Consider the following 11,418-nt stretch of genomic DNA (forward strand, 5'->3'; position numbering starts at 1 on the left):
AAATTTAATTTAATTTAATTTAAAATTAAAATTTGTTTTTTATGTCCCTCAAATTTAAAACTTGTGTTTTCTTGCAATGGACGACCAATTTGTGTACAAACAAGATGTTTTCTTTTTCTTATCTTGGTAAGAGCGCTCTCGACCACTCATAAAATGTTCTCTTACCTAAGAGAAGAGCAAAAATAAGAAAACATCGGTATTAACAAAATAAGAACAAATCGTGGATACAAACAAAAATAAGGGAAAATTTGTTTGTGTATTGCTTCCTGCATGAGGCTCAACAACGGCTGCAGATGGTCTTACATATTTATTGTAACTGTACTGTACAGCAGAGGGAGCTCCTCCAGCCTCACTTTCCTCTGACTGCAACTTGATTTTTAGACGAGTTACATGAACAAACATTTACAATGCTGTTCTAGCAATGAAGGTTTGTGCAGATTGCCTCATCCCTTATCTTCTTAATCTTAATGCCCCTTTCACTTCTGCACATTTGGCTCATATTCTCAAACAAAACTTTGTACGGAGGTACAATTTAGGGCTGGGCAGTATATCAATATCATAATATGAGATGAGATATCATCTTAGAAGTCTTGTCTTTTTCTGTTTTTTAAAGGCCGCATTACAGAACTTACCAGATTGTTCTAGTTGTTCTATTTACCCATTCTATTTAGTCATTAGATCCACATTACTGATGATTAGTTATCAAAAATCTTGTGGGTAAATAATTTGTAAAAGCACCAATAGTGAACCCTACAATATTGTTGCGATATCGAGGTGTTTGGTAAAAAATATCGTGATATTGGGGCGACCTCTAGCTCACTTACACCTCTTCCTAACTGGATGCGATGCGAACAAGCGAACATCAAATTGTTTCAGTTTTCCCCAAATGAAGATGCCCTAACCTGCTCTGTGCGTCAGCGAACAGGCAAAGCAACCTGTTGTTGTTTGAAAAACGCTTGCCCTGGTCTGATCTTGACAATTACTATCCAGTATCTTTGCTTTTCTGTTTGCTAAACGTCAGAGAATCATTGGTAAATTAAAAATTAGTCCTTGTGGTGCAAATATGGCAGTTTACTGAAATACACTTTTTCATTCTTCTTTTACAAAACTCTTTAAAAGTTAGGCACAAAAGTCAGTATACAGCTTGTTGAGGCAACTAATGCTTATAACTGGAAGAATATAATATGTTAAAAAATCATATTAAAAGAGCAGCAGTATTCCAGATATGTTGGACTTTTAAAGCTTTTCTTGTGAGCAGCCGTTTCACTGCTGCTGAAGCTGCAGACTGTTGATGAACACAGTCTGCAGCTCGTTGATGTCGTCCGTGGTCTCTATGGGGATGCTGAACCTCCCCGGTGAGCTTGACAGCCCAGCAGCGGAGTCGTACGTGGGTTCATAGCGATGTTCGCTGACGTTGTCGTAGTAGGAATCCCTGCAGCCTCCCACTGCACCCTGACGCTCATAGACATCCAGGTAGTGGTGTTGTGGTGACAGGCGGCTGTGGTCCTGGGCCTGGTGCGACCCGAGATGGAGGTGGAGGTGGTGTTCGGGCCCGGGGCTGTGGCAGGGGCTGTGGGACGGGCTGTGGGGCATATGGCAGGTCTGCAGGCAGCTGTTTCGCCGCATGGCCCGGTTCAGATCCAGTCGGGCGATCAGCGGCTTGCCGATGTTGACGCTTTTGGTCCAGTGGACGGATTCGTCATCCATGGCGGTGAAAGTGCCCTGAAGGCACACGGTGAAGACCAGCTCCTCCTGTTGCATGTCAGGTTAGAGGAGAATTAAGAAACACAATGTAATTCCTTTTTGTTTTTAACAAAATGTTTTCTAAGATTGACACGTGATCACAGAATAATAGACGCTCTCTGTTGAGTGAACACGGATAAAAGAATGAGAAGTAGATTATTGCCATCTAACTGTTCATATAAATTTGTTTTTAGCCATGGTAGCAGTGCGGCTCTAGCCTTTCTGTCAGACTGAAATATCTCAACAGCTATTAAAAAAAGCTGTGAAATCTCGTACAGATATTCATGGTGCCCAGAGGATGAATCCAACTGACTTTGGTGACCCCAGGTCGGATGGTTTAGCACAAATCTGGTACTGACATTCATGTTACAATACTTTGGTTCATAAACAAACCTGCAACATAAATGTCACCAATGACTCTTAGTCTTGTTATTTAATCGTAAGACAACTAGCTTCCTTAACAGGGGAAAAAAAAATTCTATAACCCTTATGCAATAGCTGTTTTTCTGCTTTTAAAAAGGTCAGGCTTTCACACAGTATTAAATGCCAAATTTACCCTGAGCTTCTGCAGTGAGCTGACTCTGGTGTAAAGGCAGTGCTGCGGCAGGTTGCTGGACAGAAGGTAGATCCCCGTCTCCTCTGGAGTCTCTCTGTTCATCTCTTTAGGGTCCACATCGAGGTCCTGCAGTCAGGAAAAGAAGCAGGTGGCAGTATGCACAAACATATTTGCACACACCCATGCATTTTGTGGCTACAGGTCCCTCAAGTCTGAAGAGAAAAAGTGAATTAGCGAATCAGTGTTCATGACAACATGCTGACCTGTGAGAAGTCGGTGACGTGAGCCTGGCAGAGCGACATGTCCTCGGGCTTCTTAACGATGTGAGTGTAAATGACGAGCACGTTGGAGAACTCGGCAGCGAAGCCCAACTTGATCTGAGCCCCGCAGTCAAAGTTGAGAACCATGCTCTCAGGAAGCTCTGGAACAACACACGAAAAAACAAACATTTCAAGTTTTACACTTTGAGTGAGTTTAAAAAACTGCAGCTGGTTTTCAGGCTCCATTCACAAGTTCTCATGTAGTGAGAATATAAATGTCTTTTCTGTAACAGTGTCCTAAGGATTAACCTATATTTATTGATTTACACATCGACTTTGTGTGTGTGTTTGTTTAAATTCAGTGTTTGCCTGTACATCCAGAAGCTTGTGGCTAAATGGTTTATATACTGTATATCTTTTTTTTAATAGCTCAGAAATAGTGAGTTTGAAATGGAAAAATAAAAAAGTCTCTGAATCTTAAAATCTTAAACAGCAACGATTCTCAACCTGAGGGTCAGGATCCCCCAAGCGGCCCCGAGATAACTCATATTGCAGGAATATGAAAGAAAATAAAACAAAAATATGTCTGTTTTTCTGACTTTTCTCAACATTTTCTTGTGAAATGCTGGATACTTTCACCAATACAGGTCTCTTAAAAATCCTTCAAACTAAATAAGTCTTTGGTTCAACTGCTCATAACTCATGTCGACACTAAACTACCTGTGTTAAGAGCGTCACAAGTTGACATTACTTAATTTAATGGGGTCACAAGCCAAAAAGACTGGGAACCACAGTAATATAGGGAACAATCCACTGGTAGTGTGGTCGTCTACCAGGTTGTAATAATTTAATTATTTTCATTGTTGATTAATCTGTTGATTATTAATCGATTAGTTGTTTGGTCTATAAAATGTAAGAAAATGGAGATGAAAAGCCCAAGATGACGTCCTCAAACATCTCGTTTTGTCTACAACTCAAAGACATTCAGTTTAGAGGAGTAAAGAAACCAGAAAATATCCACATTTAAGAAGCTGGAATCAGAGAATTTTGACTCAAACCGATTAATCGATTATCAAAAGAGTTGGCAATTAATTGAATAGTTGACAACTAATCAATTAATCGTTGCAGCTCTATAATAATCACAACAAAACTACCAGAGGAAACGTTATTTTCCTCGCTGGCTTCAATAAGCAAATATTTATCAGCTGTTGGAAGAGGTGATGATGTTGTCAATGGTTGTCTTTGGGAAGCCCCCCCGTGTGTTCAGGTGTGTATAACAGAGTGATCGCTGTGTGTTTCATCAGCATCGACCAGAGTCAACATCTGACTGAGCGTGCAGCACTTAGCTGCAGGGGGCAAATGGGGGATTCCCAGCGCAGTGATAACAAGTGCTGAACAAATATTTAAATCTGTGTTATAAACTCACCGTGAGCCTTCGCCCACTGGAGGCTGTGAGCGTGAGCGAGGTCAACGCTGTCGCCGGGCTGGATGGGATCTGTCAGCGCTCTCCTCTCTGACAGACTGCTGCGGATCTCCAGGGCCTGCTTCCCCTTCGTAGCATCAAACTGACCCATGTCTGGAAACAAGAAAGGACAAATCACATGTTCAACAACAGCCTGGCTTGACTGTAACACCTCACAAAATATCATTTACGTGAGTTGAAACTGGGTCCAACCAGACAGGGAGCACTGTGAGGAGCACATAGAGACTCATATTATGTAAGTACGTTTAATTAACCCACCCTGAGCTATTATTAAAGACATATCCTGTCTGTATCCTAAACGTTATTAATAGTAAGTGCATCTTACAGCAACCTCAAGTCATTTCCCTCCATTAGCAGCACATTTAAAAGGAAACTCCATTAGCCCACAAGGAAGCTGATGCACCATATTGACATTAATAATGCAAAGCAAGCTACATTTAATTAACTTTATGAGCCTTCTATTGAAACATGAACTGAAACACTTCCTGTGGGAAACACAGCATCTGTAAAACAATAGACTTCATAACCAAACACTGAAAAATGGTATTTCAATTATTCATGGTAATCACAAATTAATTTTAAGAAATCAAGATTACAGTAAATAATCTTACTTTTACAGGTATGATATATATAATTTGTATTATTTATATCAATCTTTCTCTGTGGATGTTATTGTATATTGTGTTTTCTGTTCCTGTCTCACCCTCAGCGACTCTGTCCAGCACCACGGTGATCTTCTCGTCGTCCAGCAGCCGCTTCTTCAAAAACTTGACAAACACACCGTTGGTGAATCCGCTGGAGCTCAGCTCGAAGGCCTCGGCGTCCTGGCACCTGAACAGCCAAAAAACAAAGAATACAGCATTATATATATTCTTGTAAACTAAAAAAAAAAAGAGTATAAATTTAGTTTTGAGTGCAAACTTACGTAGCGTATCCAAAGACGATGTTGGCTGTAACCCTCAGGACGATGTTTGGAGCGCTGTCATCATGAATATTCCTGGAAAATAACACAAAAAAAAGATGGAAACCAAGGTGATAAATCCTGAACAGTCTTTTCCTTAAAGGTCCTGTTGTGGAATTATGCACAAAAACAATCTACGTACATGTTTATAAAAATAAGATAAGACCTTTGTTGTCATACCCGTCTCTCTCCCCTCACTTCTTTATTCTTAGTTTATTTATCTGCCTACTTTCATCTATCTAATAAAAGGCAAAAATGCCAAAAAATATGTTGTTTAAATGATTTAAACAAAAGGATAAAAACACTACAGTGAACAAAAGGTTAACTTCAAATGTCAACATTTGCTGGTTTTCTTAGTCTTCCATGATAATAAACTGAATATTTTGGGATAAATTGTATTTTTGGACTCTTATTTGGACAAAACAGTAAGTTTGAAGACAACAATTTGGGCTCTTGGAACATTTTCTTTAACTAGTTTCTGACATTTTATTGACCAAACGATTAATCGATTAATTAAAAAAAATATATTGTTAGTTGAACCCCTATAAAACCACTTAACACTACAGAAAACAAAAGGTTTCAACAAAAAATAAGCTTTAAATTTATTAAATCTCCACATTCCCTTGAAGAACAGGAAAATTACTTTGTCAAATACACTCCTGTCTTTATTCCTACTGTACTACTCGCTCTAAAACATTCTTATATTGGAGAAAAATGTTGTTACTCAGTTTTTACCCTTGCTTTACAGTAGTAATATTAATACTTAGTAATATTTTGGAAGCAGTCTGGATCTGAACCTTACACTCTCTACTCATGATTGCTTAAATGTTGGTGATTAACAGTAGTAATTATACATACATGTATTCCTAGCTGCTCTATATACGAGCAAACTTATAAAGGACTGACCCACTGACTCACCTCTTCCTGCACATATCCAGCAGGAAAACATTGAGGCCCGTCTCCTTCTCCTGCATCAGTTTAAGGATGCTCTGCACACATAGACAGTTGGCCGACCGGTACGGGTTTGGTGCGTCTACCGGCACCATGAAACTGTTCCCGTAGTTCTCATATCCGTGACCAGCGTAGTACAGCAGACCTAAAGAGGGAAGTGTGTATTTCAATCAACTAAAACACATTTCATGTCATGTTTTGATTGTCTAGAACCATCCAGAGGTATGTATAAACCCAACGTACCATAGACTCCCTTGTGAAGCAGCAACAGGAACTCGTCGACGGCGTTTCTCATCTCCGACTCGGTGAGGTCCAGCAGGGAAACCACCTGGAAGTTCAGCTGCCGCAGGAGGTTGGTGAGGTCGTACACGTCCACCATGGGAGCTTTGAGCTGCGGGTGGTTCTGGTAAGACAGGTTGCCGATCAGCAGCGCCACTTTGTCAGTCGCTGTGAGGGAGACATGGGGACACTGTTACACTATGGGAGGGAAAACAACTCATATGCATCAAAGAGACGTCTTTTAGAACTGACAAGTGAACCGGAAATTTAAAATAACTCTCAGGATGGTACTGTGATAGTGGTCAAGTCCAGTCAGCTGCAAAGTGTACTAATCCAAGTGTCCTTATCAATATTCTTGCTTTAATACAGTGATCCTCAATGACTGTACTCTAAGCCAGGAGGTGGACAAAATAACAGAAACAGCCTGACTAACAGAGGATTTTTGAGGCCACTACCGATGTCAATATCTGAGTTTAAATATTCAATAAATATATATTGGCATTTCTTTTACATTAACACATAACATAAGCACAATATATTTTAATAAGGATCTTTAAAATTGGGTTATTAAAGAATTGTGACAAAGATATATACTGAGCGAGATACTTTACTATACTATAGCTAAAAAATTAAACGTTTCCAAGTCCTCTACAGGACAATATAGGGCTAGGCAATGTAGCCAAAATCTTCTATCCCATTATAGGTCATTTCATATCTCAATAACGATATATATCACGATATAGCTTGTTTTCTGGTAATTCAATAAATAAATACATGAAATAACCCCATGGTAAAGCCTATTGTTGTATACTCCTGTGTGAATTAAATACTTGACAAATGAAAAAGTACAGAGTACTTTTTCATTTTAAGAACTTTAGTGCAAAATGAACATAACAATTTTAAGTGAAATCATAGAGAAAAAATAAATAAATATTGGCCTAGCCAATATTGCAATAGAAACGACATAGAGAAATATGATATCGTTTGACGATATATATATTGTAATATTGCCCAGCCCTTTGGGCAAACTATGTAATAATGACAACGCTTTTTTCTTGATGTTTATTGGCTTGTCTGCGATAAAGTAATATCATAATAGTACCTTGTTTGTTTTTGCTGCAGCTGTCGGGGGTATTGAACCAACTTTACTTTTCAGTTAGTGTTGGTGAGGATTTTCTCGTGAACACTGAGTTTGTTTAGATTTTTCTGCCTGCCACGATAACCCATCTCAATATGGATTTGTGCCAACTTAGTACATGTTTTTGAAGTGTTTTTTTTGTGTTACTTTCACTCTATATCCTACTTTTTATGACATACATACTATACTTGATATGACGCAGCAAGAAAATTCTCTGTTAATATCAATACAGATCTGTTACCGAACTTTACTCCAGCGACTCAGGTAGCGGGAACACAAATCACAATTACAAAGAAATTCAGGCAGGAAGCGTGTCATAATTCTTTGAATGCCAAACACAGTGATTATTTATAGCCGTTTGATGTCATGTCACCAGTCTGAGTCAGAGAGACGTTGATTAAACTCTGGTGGTATTTTTAGCGGTATAATTCTCTGGTGTTGTTTGACTTAAGTGTTATTTTGTCCACCTTTGTAGTTGCTGTCATCAAGTTTCACATCATTATTTTGGCATTTGTGAGAGAGGAAGTGACGGCTGACGGGACAAAGATCCTGATCGTATCAGATATAACAGCAACACGGTTGACATATATTAGAGGAACTGTCACTAAAATACAGCAGAGAACAGATGATTTACACTTTTTGCATAAATAAATGTGTTGACAGACACTCACCATAAAGTTGTTCAGGAATACTATTTAGAAACAAATCACTGGATCCTAAAACTGCAAAGTCACAATAAAAGGATCAAATTCAAAATCAAAATATATGTTTGAATAAGTATAAATACTTATTGATTATGATTGCTCTTACCTCCCCCAATGGCGTAAACGTCATCTAGGAACCAAAAATACGAAAACATTACCATCACATAAGCTGAGCATGTTTACGTCGATGTTGGAAAAATATTTTATTGATTCGGGAAAAAATTATTAGTCAAAGAAGGGAAGTCTTACAGTCAATCGTCATGCACTCAAATCAACTAATTGTTATATTAAATATGGAGATTATTTAGTGTTATTCTGTGGTTTTCTTATTATCAACGAATCCCATGAATTCAACAAAACCAACAGTCCGTGTCTAAATGCTGTCCAGCTTCCCACAAGTTTCACACTAGTTCCTACTGAACACATTCAACTTCAGGTCACTAATATATGGTTTCATTTTTGAAAAAGTCTCTGTAATTTCTTAAAACAGCTGGGCACTGTCATTTTTAATCAAACGTTACTCAAACAGAAATAACTGGTGCCTTTGTTGGGGGACTATTTTCAGCTGCGGATCAATACACAGTAGTGGTGAAACGGTTCAACAAGCCCACGGTTTGGTTTGTGTTGCGGTTTTTGGGTTACGATTTGTTTGTTTTGCACATTTGGGAGAAGAAAAATACCGATTTCCAATATGTTTGAACTCCAAAATATATAAACAGATGGAATGATTGATCGTAATGAATGATATTTCTTTATTATATGAAGCCAAATCACTGATTTTATACATGGAATAAGGCAGATTACTTAATAGTCAAGTAGGCCTATGTTCAGATAGTTGCCTCTTCTATATCTCTGGCACCTGATCAAATAATTAGCAGGCCTTTATTTAATAGTAATTTCAACAATTTTAACAGTTCAACAAGCCCACAGTTCGGTTGTCATTGAACGGTTCGGTTTTGCATCCCTAATACACATTTAGTGCCTTAGTGAGTGTTTACAGCAGTAGCAGGAGGAACATGTCACCCAATGCCACGCTGTGGCTAAATACTGTGTATTTTATACTGAATAGTAGTAACAATGGCACAGAAGAATAAACTATATCTGGTTTTGATACGCAAACAGTACTACAGGATTATGTTATAGGATATTGTTGGTTTGGTCTTTTCATGGGATTTGTTGACAATAAGACAAAGACTTCCTTCAATGTACAATTGATTGAAAGTAATGACATCAGTTAAATCATAATTCATGCATGTGAAACCTGGAGATCAAACCCTGTGAGTCTTGTGCTGGTTAGTGTTTATGTGACAATAATCCGGATCACGACCACCATGCAGTTACAGGAGTTATGATTAAACATTTGCATGCAGCTAATTGTTACGCTATTTCCATTTAATACACCGTTCACCAGCGCTTTCAACTCTACCTTCAGAGCACTCCATTGCCACTGAAACCTGGACAGATATCCTCGGTGCTTTCAGTCAAGAGCAGAGCAAACAATCACTCACACATAACGACAATGGACTGTAATCACATAACACAAAATATGGGTGTGACATACCGATTACCACGTCGACTTCATTGGTCCACATTCTCTCGGTGCTGCTGCTGATCTCACAGCGATACCTGCCGTGGTGATCCTGCATCGAGTGAGGGATCTGAAACGCAGAGCTTTTTATTAAGCCTTAGAAAAGTAAGATGCATAAAATAGCCTCCAAACAAGTAGAACCTTTGAAACAGTAGCATCATAAATTTTCTCTCCTCACCATGAGTTTCCTCTTCATGCCGTTGGGGACCGGGACTCCGTTTCTGTGCCACTGGTATCGGGGGATCGGCCGTCCCATGGCTCCACACTCCAGCTGCAGGATTTCCCCAACATTCAGCCGCTGGGACTGAGGCTGGATCACCAACTTCAGCCGACCCTCTAAGGAAAGATAACTCTGCCCTGGTGGTGGACGGAGAGGAGACATCATTCGTATATCATTTACTACACTCTCATTGGGAAAAGTACTGGAGTTAGGAGTCACTAAATCAGAAATATGTAGTTTAAATGAAAAGAGAAAAACAACAACAATGCATTTATAAACAGAGCTGCACACGGAGCAGTTAGACAAACAGCTGCAATATCTTACCGCCAGACACGGTGACGTTCAGGACGTCCACCTGAGCCCACTGGCTGAATTCAAAAGTGTCTCCACAGTTGACCCTGCAGATGTAAAAGCCAGCGTTCTTCACATGGACCGGACTCATCACCAGGTCTGGAGAGAAGCTGTTTGCAACCTGAGGTGGTGAAAATGTGAATCACATTTACAGTGTAACATAAATACAGTCCAGAAGAGAAACAGCGGTCTCCAATCTGCAGACAAATCTCATCTCCTTACCCCATACTTCATATTACATAAGATGCATTGTAGGGTTTTAGTGCCCCTGTATGGTGGCCAAAATGCAGCTTCAGCTGATTTTCCAAGCTGCGAAGAACACTGGCTTTGTCAGAAATCACATGCTATACACTACATACCGAACATGTGTACTATCGTTCAACATACTTTTGTGTCAATAAACAGTAGTATGTATCTTTTTGGACGCACTGAGCAGTAATTGAAGTCGTCACCTTCCGAGTGCCTCTGTGCCGTGACGTGAGTATTGTGTGTGTTTTTTAAGTTACGTTAAGAGCCTGTTTAGACACCTGAAAGACTCGATTGATCTATAGGCTATTATGGTTCCTTTCTGACGCCTCAGTGGACAAGTTGAATGTCTGAAAAGGAATGAAATGTTTGCACAGGGTGATTCAATGCAGAACCAACAGTATGCTAGTCACAGTATGTCACCACACATTCCTTCGGCTATCAGGTTATTAAACTCAGACAGTAGTCATTTCACTTTTAATGACAGTTCCCTTACATGACAATCATATAACAATGTCTATTTATTACCTATTTGTTTATCTATTTATTGCTATTTATTATATTTTATTAACTTATCTGCTGTCCTTTACGGACCTCTGTTTGTCAGTTTTACTGATCTGTGCCTAACAGATATAGATAGACATTACATTTTGGATGTTTGTCTGGATGTTGTCTGTGTGTGTTTGTGATAGGGTAAGCCGTGAATTGAGTTGCCCTTGAGTTGTCTGAATCTGAATCCATTATTGACTGATAAAGACATGATATAGACATATTTCTCAATCTGTGAATCTGCCAGTGTTTGTGTTTTGGGCTTCTGAGTCCGGAAAATGGAGAAGTAGTGAAGATTAGAAGATTACAAGCTCAGACCTGATGACACATTTAACTAACTAGTTTGTTTTATCTGTAAATTTCCTTCAAGTCCTGAAGCAGCACTGTTT

At 39.1% G+C, this 11,418-nt stretch overlaps 1 protein-coding gene across 2 annotated transcripts in view; it reads right to left on the minus strand.

Moving 5' to 3' along the window:
- Positions 1-1,053: 1,053 nt before the first annotated feature.
- The window catches only part of malt1 (MALT paracaspase 1), a 12,840-nt gene continuing 2,475 nt past the window's right edge, over positions 1,054-11,418 (minus strand). The window contains exons 4-17 of one of the 2 annotated variants that reach the window (XM_074639105.1): positions 10,208-10,355; positions 9,842-10,020; positions 9,637-9,733; positions 9,502-9,549; positions 8,182-8,205; positions 8,043-8,093; positions 6,198-6,401; positions 5,922-6,099; positions 4,968-5,039; positions 4,746-4,873; positions 3,986-4,135; positions 2,563-2,720; positions 2,300-2,425; positions 1,054-1,752 (exon numbers count right to left, since the gene is read on the minus strand). In XM_074639105.1, coding sequence (XP_074495206.1) covers positions 1,264-1,752; positions 2,300-2,425; positions 2,563-2,720; positions 3,986-4,135; positions 4,746-4,873; positions 4,968-5,039; positions 5,922-6,099; positions 6,198-6,401; positions 8,043-8,093; positions 8,182-8,205; positions 9,502-9,549; positions 9,637-9,733; positions 9,842-10,020; positions 10,208-10,355 — 2,052 coding nt within the window. In that variant the 3' untranslated portion in view covers positions 1,054-1,263. The remainder of the gene's footprint in view (positions 1,753-2,299; positions 2,426-2,562; positions 2,721-3,985; positions 4,136-4,745; positions 4,874-4,967; positions 5,040-5,921; positions 6,100-6,197; positions 6,402-8,042; positions 8,094-8,181; positions 8,206-9,501; positions 9,550-9,636; positions 9,734-9,841; positions 10,021-10,207; positions 10,356-11,418) is intronic. The other variant, XM_074639106.1, reaches the window with a different exon arrangement.

This window comes from Sebastes fasciatus, chromosome 6, assembly GCF_043250625.1.
Source record: "Sebastes fasciatus isolate fSebFas1 chromosome 6, fSebFas1.pri, whole genome shotgun sequence".
Classification (NCBI taxonomy): Eukaryota; Metazoa; Chordata; class Actinopteri; order Perciformes; family Sebastidae; genus Sebastes; species Sebastes fasciatus.